Raw genomic sequence first — 14,181 nt, 5'->3', positions numbered from 1 at the left:
AAAATCCCATGGATGGAGGAACCTAGTGGGCTGCAGTCCATGGGGTCGCTAAGAGCCAGACACGACTGAGCAACTTCATTTTCACTTTTCACTTTCATGCATTGGAGAAGGAAGTGGCAATGTACTCCAGTGTTCTTGCCTGGAGAATCCCAGGGATAGGGGAGCTGGTGTGTTGCTGTCTATGGGGTCACACAGAGTTGGACATGACTGAAGTGACTTAGCAGCAGTAGCATCAGCAGGGAAAACTACTAGACCATTCAAATATGACCTCAATCAAATTCCTTATGGTTTTACAGTGGAAGTGAGAAATAGATTTTAGGGACTAGCTTTGATAGATAAAGTGCCTGATGAACTATGGACGGAGGTTCATGACATTGTACAGGAGACAGGGATCAAGACCATCCCCATGGAAAAGAAATGCAAAAAACCAAAATGGCTGTCTGGGGAGGCCTTACAAATAGCTGTGAAAAGAAGAGAAGTGAAAAGCAAAGGAGAAAAGGAAAGATATAAGCGTCTGAATGCAAAGTTCCAAAGAATAGCAAGGAGAGATAAGAAAGCCTTCCTCAGTGATCAATGCCAAAAAATAGAGGAAAACAACAGAATGGGAAAGACTAGAGATCTCTTCAAGAAAATTAGAGATACCAAGGGAACATTTCATGCAAAGATGGGCTCGATAAAGGACAGAAATGGTATGGACCTAACAGAAGCAGAAGACATTAAGAAGAGGTGGCAAGAAGACACAGAAGAACCGTACAAAAAAGATCTTCACAACCAAGATAATCACGATGGTGTGATCACTCATCTAGAGCCAGACATCCTGGAATGTGAAGTCAAGTGAGCCTTAGAAAACATCACTATGAACAAAGCTAGTGGAGGTGATGGAATTCCAGTTGAGCTATTTCAAATCCTGAAAGATGATGCTGTGAAAGTGCTGCACTCAATATGCCAGCAAATTTGGACAACTCAGCAGTGGCCACAGGACTGGAAAAGGTCAGTTTTCATTCCAATCCCAAAGAAAGGCAATGCCAAAGAATATTCAAACTACCACACAATTGCACTCATCTCACACGCTAGTAAAGTAATGCTTAAAATTCTCCAAGCCAGGCTTCAGCAGTATGTGAACCGTGAACTTCTAGATGTTCAAGCTGGTTTTAGAAAAGGCAAAGGAACCAGAGATCAAATTGCCAACATCCACTGGATCATCTAAAAAGCAAGAGAGTTGCAGAAAAACATTTATTTCTACTTTATTGACTATGCCAAAGCCTTTGACTATGTGGATAACAACAAACTGTGGAAAATTCTGAAAGAGACGGGAATACCACACCACCTGACCTGCCTCTTGAGAAACCTATATGCAGGTCAGGAAGCAACAGTTAGAACTGGACATGGAACAACAGACTGGTTCCAAATAGGAAAAGGAGTACGTCAAGGCTGTATATTGTCACCCTGCTTTTTGAACTTATATGCAGAGTACATCATGAGAAACGCTAGGCTGGAAGAAGCACAAGCTGGAATCAAGATTGCTGGGAGAAATATCAATAACCTCAGATATGCAAATGATACCACCCTTATGGCAGAAAGTGAAGAGGAACTAAAAAGCCTCTTGGTGAAAGTGAAAGAGGAGAGTGAAAAAATTGTCTTAAAGCTCAACATTCAGAAAACGAAGATCATGGCTTCTGGTCCCATCACTTCACGGGAAGTAGATGGGGAAATAGTGGAAACATTGTCAGACTTTATTTTTGGGGGGCTCCAAAATCACTGCAGATGTTGACTGCAGTCCTGAAATTAAAAGACACTTACTCCTTGGAAGGACAGTTATGACCAACCTAGAGAGCATATTCAAAAGCAGAGACATTACTTTGCCAACAAAGGCCTGTCTATTCAAGGCTATGGTTTTTCCAGTGGTCATGTATGGATGTGAGAGTTGGAATGTGAAAAAAGCTGAGTGCCGAAGAATTGATGCTTTTGAACTGTGGTGTTGGAGAATACTCTTGAGAGTCCCTTGGACTGCAAGGAGATCCAACCAGTCCATCCTAAAGGAGATCAGTCCTGGGTGTTCATTGGAAGGACTGATGTTGAAGCTGAAACTCCAATACTTTGGCCACCTCATGCAAATAGTTGACTCATTGAAAAAGACTCTGATGCTTGGAGGGATTGGGGGCAGGAGGAAAAGGGGACGACAGAGGATGAGATGGATGGATGGCATCACCGACTTGATGGACATGAATTTGGGTGAACTCTGGGAGTTGGTGATTGACAGGGAGGCCTGGCGTACTGCAGTTCATAGGGCTGCAAAGAGTCAGACACGACTGCATGACTGAACTGAACTAAACTGAAAAATAGATGCTTTTGAACTGTGGTACTGGAGAACACATTTGAGAGTCCCTTGGAAAACAAGGAGATCAAACTAGTCAATCTTAAAGGAAATCAACCCTGAATGTTCTCTGGAAAGACTGATGCTGAAGCTGAAGCTCCAATATTTTGGCCACCTGATGCAAACAGTTGACTCATTGGAAAAGACTGATGCTGGGAAACTTTGAAGGAAGAAGGAGAAGAGGGATCAGAGGATGAGATGGCTGGATGGCATGTTCGACTCAATGGACATGAACTTGGGCAAACTCCAGAAGATGGTGAGGGACAGGGAAGACTGGCTTGCTGTAGTCCATGGGGTCACAAAGAGTCAGTGGTGATTTAGCAACTGAACGACAATAACTTAGAGTGATAAATCACCCCCTTATCCAGATCCTCTAGGAATTATATCTTTATCACATTTGTATGTTTTTCAATGAATGATTTGGTACAGGGAGGGAGGAGGGAGAGGGTTCAGGATGGGGAACATGTGTATACCTGTGGCAGATTCATGTTTATGTATGGCAAAACCAATACAATATTGTAAAGTAATTAACCTCCAATTAAATAAATTTATATTTTAAAAAGTTTTCTTTTAACATAGTCATCAGGAATCAATTCCTATAGAAGCATAATAATGGGATGATTTCTCTAAGTGATATCACCAAAATTAACAGGGTTAATTCCAGAAACAATACATGGAAACCACACACTTCACTTTATGAAATAAACTCAGATTTCTTCCTTTTTATAGAAAGTTCCAAATGTAATTTAAATAGAAGTAGATCTTAGTATTATCTACTACTTCAGCATTTTTATAATTTAGATTGCCTCTCTGTCCACGGAACAATATGTTCTAAAATTCTAGAGTAATACTACCTGAGAATCTGTGAAAAAATCTGGGAAACAAATAGAAAAATAATTTACCAATACTTTCTGTTTTTTTCTTTTTGAAGATGTGTCCCAATTTCACCATTAAATTTGTCCTATGAATTCAAGAGTAATGGATCATCCTATCATTCTTTGCGTTTAATGGTTAAATGCTCTACACACCTCTTCGTTTGTAGAATTTTACTGTAAAAGACTCACAAACTTAAATGAAATCAGAGGTGCACTGTTTTTCAGGAGGAGAAGGTGAAGCAATAGACTCAATTTAAGAAAACAAAATCCACATGCTGCTGAAAAGCAGGGTAGGTGTATAAAGACTCAGTGGTGACATCCTTCAGAAACCAGAATTACTGGCTGGAAATGGTAATGCCTCCAAATCTGCCTGCTCATAGTCAAGGTTCATCTGTATATTACAGATTTCAGAGCTTCCCTAGAAGGGTGACACTAAATGACAAACACACCAATTCAAACCAACACGATCAATCTCTCAGATCTGTGTAACAACAACAAAGATTTTTTTAAAAATACGCCACACTTCTCTGAAATGAAAAGATCAATCAAACATTTAGTAGTTATTTAGGTAGAGTGTTTTCCCTGTGTTCTCCTTTAAGAGTCTTATAGTATCTGGTCTTACATTTAGGTTTTCAATCCACTTTGATTTTAGTTTTGTATGTATCAGGGAGTGTTCTAATTTTATTCTTTTACACATAGCTGTCCACTTTTCCCACACCACTTACTGAAGAGACCGCCTTTGCTCCATTGTATATTCTTGCCTCCTATATGTCATAGATTAGTTGGCTATGGGTTTGTGAGTTCATCTCTGGGCTCTCCAGCCTGTTCCATTGATCTATATTTCTGTTTTTGTGCCAGTGCCATACCATCTCGATTACTCTAGCTCTGTATTAAACTGGTCAAAAAGTTCATTTAAGTTTTTCCATAAAATCATATGTAACAAAATTTTGGCCAGCTCATTAATATATTCTGAAGTCAGGGAACCTAATTTCTCCAGCTTCGTTTTTCTTTCTTAAGACTGCTTTGGCTACTTGGGATCTTTTGTGTTTCCATTAAAACTGTAAAATTTTGGCTCTAATTCTATGAAAAATGCCATTGGTAATTTGACAGGGGTTGTATTGAATCTGTAGATTCTTTGGGTAGTATAGTCATTTTCACAATAGTTTCTTCCAATCCAAGAACATGGCATACCCCTCTGTCTGTTTTGTGTCATCTTTGATTTCTTTTGTCAGTATCTTGTAGTTTTATGAGTACAGGTCTTTTGTCTCCTTAGATAGATTTATCTCTAGGTATTTTATTCTTTTTGTTGCAATGGTAAATGGGATTTTTTTCTCAACTTCTCTTTCTGATCTTTCATCGTTAATTTATAGGAATGCTCATTCTTACTTTTTAAAAGTAAAAGACTATGTATGGTAAAATCACTACAATATTGTAAAGTAATTAGCCCTCAATTAAAATAAATAAATCACCAAAAAGAAGTCTAGGGTTTCTGCCATCAGTAGAACTGATTTGTAAAAGGAGTGCAAATACACAAAATAGTCTGTATTAAAATACAAGCTGACAGTAACTTAATATAGTCAAATTTTTTTCATGCAAGGGTGAGGAAATTCAAAGAAGTGGGACAAGGGAAAACATGACACAAATAACAGAAAATTCTCTAGAAATGAACCTACTCATATAAAAGCTGAGTAGATGTTCCAGGGTTCTGTTATCTGCATTGTGCATTAAAATGACAGAATTGTCAATAAATAATCATCATTAATTCTGACTATATAATTTATCTTTATAAACACTTTCCTATAAAACTTCTACAGTTTATTAGTATGATCTTGTTTATATCTTTTAGTTAATAAGGAAAAACTACTATTGTCTCCACTCAGGAGATGTTTCCTAAGACGAGAGGAATAAAATGAATATTGGAGTGTAATGGAGTAATTAATTCACTAGGTCACTAGTAGAATTCGATCCCACAGTTTTAAACTCTAATTGAATACTCTGCTAAGGACAAGATAATGTGTCTATTTGTTCAGGGTTCTAGGAAAATAGCTAAAACAAAACATGTCACATTATATTGTTGATTTTCATCATCATCAATACACACATTTTTAAGCGCACCCATGTCATCAGTGTTTTCCTAGTAGGTTACCAAAGTCAGTGAAACTGATACACTCCCCTTAATTATCTGCAATGCTCTAAATATAAACACACAGTTACTGATGCTAACAAGTTAATTACAGTTACTATTAATAAATTACCTCTTCTAAGGCATTCCACAGTTCATTATCCGTATGCTCATTAAAGGGATCCAGATTTTCCCTCATTGTTCCAGTGAATAAAGCAGGTTCCTAAATATGCCAAAACAGTGAATGTTATTACCTTAACCTCTTTTCATTTTATTCCAATGTGTACAGACTGTCAAAATTAAAATACAAAAACATCTAAATTCATTAATTATTAATAATTAAGTTGCAAATGTATGTTTACAAAACAGTATCTCTAAAATAATTTTCCATTGTACAAAGTGTGCTAGAAAATATCTTCTGAACTACTGAACAATAACAGAAGAAAGTGTTGAAGTTTTTTATTCATCTTAAGGAAAAAACTGAACACAAAGGAAGATTTGATTTAAAAAAAAAAAATACCACCCTGGTAATAAATATCTGTTTAAACACTCACACAAACTGAGGAAATAATTACCTGAGAAACTTAACATCAAGATCTACATAAATTAACTGTCAATCCTAGTGTGACTGGGAAATACCAACAGCATGATTAGTAGAGGTTTGTACCTCAAAGCACACCATTAAATATTTACACATTAGCACTGGAGACTAAACTAGGCTATTTTCTCCATTGGTCAGACTGTCTTCTAGGATCTGGAATCTCTCCACATGTGTGAAATGAGCATCCCCACATGTGCAAGGGGAATGTCAGCTCCTGGGGTCTGCAGCACCTCTGTCCATGGAGAGTGCACCTCTGATGTTGGCACCAGCTGGCCCCCATGTTCTCTTACATGTGTGTCAGGATGGCCTGCCTCAAATTCGTTATTAACTGCAAGGCCAGGAGGACCTGAAACCCACTGTGACCTGTGTCATGATACTTTAATTTAAATAGTTCTTCCTATTCATCTGCTTCAGGAGGAGCCACAAGTAAATTGCTCTGGAAATATATGTCTGCTCTTGGCCTCAAGAGAGAATCCTATACATAAGCTTATGTAGGTCATTTACATTTTCTTCTGGAAGGCTCAATAAGCCAGGTCATAAGTATATGGGCAGAAGAGAAGAGCCCAATAGGCTCCTTTCAGTAAAGGGGGCAGGACAATGGGATGCACAGGTGTGGGAACAAGAGGAGACCCGACTCTTCCACAAGTGCCCAGATGCTCAGAATCCCTACGTTCAAGTCCTGCCTGGCCTTGGGGCTGGACTTTCCTCCTCACTTCACAAAAGCCTGAGAGGAAAGACGAAGAAGACAGACATTTCTTTTCCCTAATCATGAGGAAGAGTGATACTCTGGAAGCCTTCCAAACCTTCCTTCAATATGGCCTCAGTTTTAAGTCTGGTGAAAGAGAAAGGAATACAGAAAACTCAGGGTGTGCCACCAAATAAAGACATACCCCTGAGCACAAGCCACAATTAAAAAGACATTATAAAGGAAGATTTAATCACACAAAGTTGATTAAGTGGCCAATATGCTTCCAAAGCACTGAAAATCACTAATATTTCAGAATGAGTACTGAACTGAACTAAAAACTCTCAAGACCAAATTTAAGGTTTCCCTTAAAACTTGAATTTAGGATCAAAGACTAAACAACCACCTAAACAATGGTAAGCGTTCCTTGTCAGGGGAATAATCATCATTCTACTTCAGATTTTTATAAAAACTTGCTACTGTTTGTAATTATCAACCTTAAGATTCCCACATGCTGGTGATTTCTCACCCTTCAGCTGTCTCCATGAGGTTCACACAAGCGATGTAGCCAGGCGAGGGGAGGCTGGTCCCCAATATTCTTCCTCCTTCCCTTCTCCATCTTCCCTCCATTTTCTAGGTTCTTTCAAGTAAGCAGGCCACTCCCTGCATATAATCTCAATTGGTGTTCTTTCTGAGGGACATATTTAACTACTTCAGATCCTGAGCACAAAGAACACACATACTTCAGCTACCTGTTGTGTTTCAGGAAATTTTTTAAGAAGAACTTTCATTTTAGATTATTCCTAAAATTTTGAACAGAAGTTGAGGAGTACCTTCTTAAGAACACCATATTCATCTTTGAAAGTTCCCCCCAGGACTGATGGTTTATGTCCCCAATCCCCTGTCTCTGCTCCTATTCAGGTCCTCATTACTATCACATCTTCCCAGTTCTGACTGTTCATGCAGGGTTGGGAGTGATGGGGATGAGCCTGGGAGGAAGAGAGAACACCATGGAAGCTTCCTGCTGCTTCCTGGATCACAGGGACCAGGGATCCAGGGAAGACAGTGTGGGCCTGGCTCAGCTAAGAGGGGCAACTCAAAGAAACAGCACTGGGCTCCCCCTCTGCAGAGTCTGCTCTCAGCTTCCTAAGTTCCCTACACTGGTGTGTTGAGACACAAACATCACTGCTTCCTACTCATCTGTGGGGAAGACAAATGTAAGTTTCTGCACTTAGGCAAGTAAATTCAAGCAACCAAACTAACAGACTTTCTCCACCTCTGCAGCTAGCAAGATGCTGTAAAGACAAAGGGCTCTTGGTCGGGATGGGATAACATTTTGAGTGTCTTCTCGTGACACATATCAGCCCATGACATACAAGTGCATAAACCCATTTCTAAACTGATATTTTCCAAATGAAGGACAGAGCAATAGGAGTAGTATCTTCTGGCTTTGCTCTATACTTATTCATTCTTGCTATGGTTTGGGGGGGGTCCTTTGAAGTGGAATGGTAGGAAAAATGAGAAAAATATCTGATGAGTACAACACAGCTGAAGAATTGATGCTTTTAAACTGTGGTGTTGGAGAAGATTCTTGACAGTCCCTTGGACTGCAAGGAGATCAAACCAGTCAGTCTTAAAGGAAATCAACCCTGAATATTCACTGGAAGGACTGATACAGAAGCTAAAGCTTCAATACCTTGGCTACCTGATGTGAAGAGCTGACTCATTGGAAAAGACCCTGATGCTGGGAAAGACTGAAGGCAGGAGGAGAAGGGAATGGTTGGATGGCATCACCAACTCGATGGACATGAGTTTAGCAAGCTCCAGGAGTTGGTGATGGACAGGGAATCCTGGCGTGCTGCAGTCCATGGGGTCACAAAGAGTCAGACACGACTGAGAAGTGGACAAGGTGGAGACTGCAGAGCGTAGGTCTCTTTCATGTGACTAGTACTTTGGATTGTACTCTGCTGCGATGGGAGTCTTTGGAGATAAACCTGAAACTCTTCACTATACAACTGAAACACTGTGACTCAACTATTCTTCAATTTTTAAAAAGTAGACATACATAAAATTTGAATCCTGGCTCTGCCCCTTACTTGAAAAGTAGGATAAGCTCCCAGTGACTAATATTTTAAATCTGTCAGATAAAGATAACAACAAATTGTGAGGGTTAAGCAGGAAATGGTGGGATAAGAAATTAAAATGTGTTAACAATTCCATAAACGCTAGGAATTATTATTAATACTCTTGTAACTTGTCAGGGACTGTAACAAGCACTCAGTTCAGTTCAGTCACTCAATAGCGTCTGACTCTGTGACCCCATGAATCGCAGCACGCCAGGCCTCCCTGTCCATCACCAACTCCTGGAGTTCACTCAGACTTGTGTCCATCGAGTCGGTGATGCCAACCAGCCATCTCATCCTTGGTCATCCCCTTCTCCTCCTGCCCCCAATCCCTCCCAGCATCAGAGTCTTTTCCAATGAGTCAATTCTTTGCATGAGGTGGCCAACGTACTGGAGTTTCAGCTTCAGCATCATTCCCTCCAAAGAAATCCCAGGGGTGATAGGAACAGAAATGAGAGATATAGGCCCTGTCCTCAAAGAGAGAAAGAAAATAGTCAAGAGTGTGGGAAGGGCTGAGAAAAAGGCTGGCCTTCTTGGTGGGGGATTGGAAAGTCCTGCTTCTGCTAAGTCACTTCAGTCGTGTCTGACTCTGTGCGACCCCAGAGACGGCAGCCCACCTGAGTCTGCCGTCCCTGGGATTCTCCAGGCAAGAACACTGGAGTGGGTTGCCATTTCCTTCTCCAATGCATGAAAATGAAACGTGAAAGTGAAGTCGCTCAGTTGTGTCCGACTCTTAGCGACCCCATGGACTGCAGCCTACCAGGCTCCTCCATCCATGGGATTTTCCAAGCAAGAGTACTGGAGTGGGGTGCCATTGCCTTCTCTGATTGGAAAGTAAGAATGTGTGTCGGGAGCCAGAGTGAGGAATCCCACCCATGACATGAGGAAGGAAGCCTGACAAAATGCAAGGACATGTTTGGCTTCAGGGATTCCCCCTGGAAATTCCTGAGCATCCACCCCCCAAGACCAGAATCTGCCTGCTTTACTATGTTATGCTTTCCACCTATTCTTCTGTCATTAACAGGGGACTGTCCCCCCCACCACCTTTTTCTGGAAAAAATTAGAGCTTTTAGATAATAAATCTCCTGGGCATTATATGAGTGTTTCAATCCAAAAACCCCTCTGATGGCTTTCTAGCCTGCCTGCAGGACTCATACAGCTGCGCATGTGATTGTTTGAGGCCTCTCTTCGGGAGGCATAGGAAGCTTAAAACATCCTAGGAATGTCGAGGCTTCCAAGGAGTCAAAATCATTAGAATAGGACTGATTAAAGGTTTCATTTGTTGAGCCAATACTTGCTGCCAAATTTTCATATCTTTTATTTTTAGGTATAGTTGGTATATAGAAAAACAGGTAGTAGACCTGGTATTAGCAATATTAGATCTTTGAGTTAAGTACTTTCTTTGTTATAACCCACTGCACCTTTGTTCTACAGGAATGTAACTTTTTTGTACTTTGAGGGTGATGCAGAGTAAAGAAAAAACACTTCTAGGGAAAAGGAGTTTACTGGACAATTATCCAGGAAGAGAGCCATAGAAATGTTAACAAGCCTCTTGGCCAGAAGATAATGTAAACACCTGAGACCTTTTGTATACGGGAGGATATGCAAAAAAGAAAGCCTTGTCTCAATGAGGGTCAGGACTGCTGCCCCTGCATAACTCTATTTCTTTATGTACACTTTGGGGTATATAAGCTGATTTTGAAAAATAGTTTTTGGAGTCTTGCACCGATGCTGGGCTTCCCCATGTCGTTCTTTTCTTTTTCCGGCTGAATTCCCATCTGGAGCAGGGAGGCTCATTATGTCTACTTATTTGTCCCGGCTTCTAAGATCCGTAAGAGAGAGAGCCCAAGGTGGGGCACTGTCCGATATTCAAACGGACGCCGGCGGCCTAACGTGGATGGTGCAAGTTCCTTGTCTGGAACTTTATTGGTCTTCCACATAATCCAAGTTATTCAGCCCTCTTTCTCTACTTAATTTTCCTAGTATACTATTGTTTCTTAATCTAATCTTATATTAATAAACAAATAAGTTTTTCCTCGCCAATGCCGTCCCTGCTTTGAATTCCCTGGATCCACCGGGGCAGGACCCTGGCAAGTGTGCACAAGGTGATGGTCAGGAAAGAAGCTGGTGGAAGGAAAGCCAGAAATCAAAATATAAAAAAAATTTTAGTCTGATTTCTTGCTCTTGGTGGAAAATGTTAGATACATTTCTCTGTTATGCTTTTCCCCAAAATTCTTATCGTGTTTTGTTTGTTTGTTTGTTTTTATTTCTTTGCTTTACTGTTCATATTTATGTAACAATTTAGTTTTTATTATTAAACAATAAATATAAAAAAAATCACCAAAGACCATGAACACATAAACAGAAAGTAAAGAGTAAAGTCATTTCAGAAGGTATTACTCTTTTACTTAAGTAGAAATAATAACCAAAAGGCTAGTGCCCTGATTCTTAAGAATAATAACAGCTCCTGATGACTGAGCATTCCTAAGAATGAAACAAGGGCACAAACATTATCTGACTAAATTACATCTTCATCACAAATCTGTGGGGCAATGATTTCCAGACTGGGTTTAAGGACGAGGATGTTGATGCTTGGCAGCCAAGTGACAACATCAAGGCCCCACAGTTGACGAGGCAGAGCAGGAATAAACTGTGGGTCACACTGACACCTGGGCTACACTCTCAACATTCTAGCCCTCTCTGCTTCCTGAATGGCTTCCTGGGAATCTTTACACATTGCAAGTTCTCTCCAGATTCTTTTTCTTTAACCAACCAACACTGCACCTTGGAGACAAAGGCATATAAAGTGGAATCTACATAGATACAAAGCTTAGCACTATTCTGTAAACACACTTTCTGGAGTGTGTACCTAGAACATGCTCCAAGGAAGGATGAAAACCAACAGAACCAAAACATGCTGAGGTCAAGGCATGTTTAATCTTTGCTCAGATGTGCTTCCAAATATTATTGGCAGAGCCAAGAATCATCCAGTGTTATTTATTTACAGAGTTATTTTATGTATACAAGCATGCAACTTTCTCCTTTTAAGAAGCATTAAAAATAATTAAGGGTATGTTTCTAAAGCTTTGCATCCAAGGATATGAAAGGACTTTACAGACATGCCCTTTATTTCTACTAACTAATCTCACATGGCCATTTCAGCGATGAGTACCATCAAAACATAAAACTTGGGAATCTAAGCTCATTTATTTTCTACTGTAACCATAAGTCATAAATCTAATAGCCAGAGGAAATCTTTAAATATGGGGACTGAATGTGCTAAAAAGTTCTTCCTATTTTTCCTAAAAGAGATACCTTTGAAAAAATTTTTTTTCAATTGTGATAAAATATACATAAAATTTGCTAGATTAGCCACTTTAAGTGCACAGTCCAGTGATGCTAAATACATTCACATTGTTGTACAGCCATCACCAACATCCAGCCTCAGATCTCCTTTCATCTTAAAGAACTGAAACTCTGTACCCATTAAACAACAACTCCCCTCTCCTGGCCACTCCTGGTACCCACCATTCTACATCCTGTATCCATGAATTTGCTATTCTAGGTAACTCAGTATTTGTCCTTTGTAAATGACTTATTTCACTTAGCTTAATTTTTTTAAGGTTCATCTGTGCTGTAGCATGTGTCAGAATTTTCTTCTTTATTAAGGCTGAGTAACTCTGGGAGATGGTGATGAACAGGGAGGCCTGGCATGCTGCGATTCATGGGGTCACAAAGAGTTAGACACGACTGAGTGACTGAACTGAACTGAATATTCTACTGTATGTATACTCACAACATTTTATTTGTTGACTCATCTGTCAATGGACCTTTGCATGCCTCCACATTTTTGCCTTGAGAATAATGTTGCTATAATAAATATGTTCCAGTATCTCTTCAAGACCTTTCTTCTAATTCTTTTGGGTTTATACTCTAAAGTAGAATTGCTAGGTCATAGACTATGGTTTTTCCAGTGGTCATGTATGGATGTGAGAGTTGGACTGTGAAGAAAGCTGAGCGCCAAAAAATTGATACTTTTGAACTGTGGTGTTGGAGAAGACTCTTGAGAGTCCCTTGGACTGCAAAGAGATCCAACCAGTCTACCCTAAAGGAGATCAGTCCTGGGTGTTCATTGGAAGGACTGATGTTGAAGCTGAAACTCCAATACTTTGGCCACCACATGTGAAGAGCTGACTCATTGGAAAAGGCCCTCATGCTGGGAGGGATTGGGGGCAGGGGGAGAAGGGGAAGACAGAGGATGAGATGGCTGGATGGCATCACCGACTCGATGGACATGAGTTTGAGTAAACTCCGGGAGTTGGTGATGGACAGGGAGGCCTGGCGTGCTGCGATTCATGGGGTCGCAAAAAGTTGGACAGGACTGAAAGACTGAACTGAACTGATGATAATTCCATCATTAACTTTTCAGAGCAACCACCGAGTTGATTTCCATAGTAGCTGGACTATTTTACATTCCTATCAGCAATGAACAAGGATTCTGATTTCTCTACATCCTTGCCAACACTTATCATTTTCATTTTTCTCTCTCTTTTCTTTGATAGCAGACATCTTAAGGGGTGTGAGGTGGCATTTCACTAGAGGCTGAAAAGAATATCTTGGTTTTAAAATTACTTAGAGTAATTCCAGGTATTTTTGAGGTCACGGGCACGTAACAACAGTTGTACCCAAGTCCACATTCGCCTCCCTTCGGGTGTCATGTTGTACATGCTTCCTGATAAATAGGTGTTTCAGGACACATTTCACCCACATTCCAGGAAGCACATTTGCCTGGCTTATTGTCTCTCCTCTCCTCTCTGTTTCTCATCTCAAGAGGGTATTTTTCTGAGCTTCCTTTGATGGGCAAATGATTACTAAGTATATAAATAAAAAACTCAATTTTTTTTTTAATAAGCAAGTCTGTCAAACCAGAGGGCAAGATGATAGATGAGGACACAGGGACTAGGTTGCCCTTGGCTATATACCTGGAGGATAGTAATTTCTCAGTAAATATCACGGAATTATGTTCAGTGAATGAACCACAAGGAAAGACAGGAGTGTCTACCCATCCATATAATCCAGTCTCCAAAATTTTCCCTGAAAGTTAAACTACTTTATGGAGAAGAAGAAAAGAAAACAGAATAAGAGCCCAGAAAGAGATGGCCAACTCAACACTCCACCATCACAGCAGGCACATATGGATCTACATGAAGCACTTCACACTCACTGACCTATTTTGTCCTCACAACAGATTGAGGGGTTGGTCCTGTTATCTGCCTTGTAAGACAGAGAAAACCAAGATACATGGAGACAGAATTCTGAGTCCCCTGCTCTTCCTCACTATTCTGTATTGCCTCCCTGGTGAAAATTATTCATTAATGGCTAAATTGTCAGTCTCCCCAAA

General features: G+C 40.1%; 1 protein-coding gene across 1 annotated transcript in view; it reads right to left on the bottom strand.

Annotated features, from left to right (window-relative positions):
- The window catches only part of LOC128057589 (ATP-binding cassette sub-family C member 4-like), a 172,878-nt gene that overhangs the window by 27,908 nt on the left and 130,789 nt on the right, over positions 1-14,181 (bottom strand). The window contains 1 exon segment of the mRNA XM_052650037.1: positions 5,505-5,594. Coding sequence (XP_052505997.1) covers positions 5,505-5,594 — 90 coding nt within the window.

Source organism: Budorcas taxicolor, chromosome 12 (genome assembly GCF_023091745.1).
Source record: "Budorcas taxicolor isolate Tak-1 chromosome 12, Takin1.1, whole genome shotgun sequence".
NCBI classification, from domain to species: Eukaryota; Metazoa; Chordata; class Mammalia; order Artiodactyla; family Bovidae; genus Budorcas; species Budorcas taxicolor.
The sequence above is the reverse complement of the archived record's forward strand: the minus strand, read 5'-3'. Positions and strand labels throughout refer to the sequence as shown.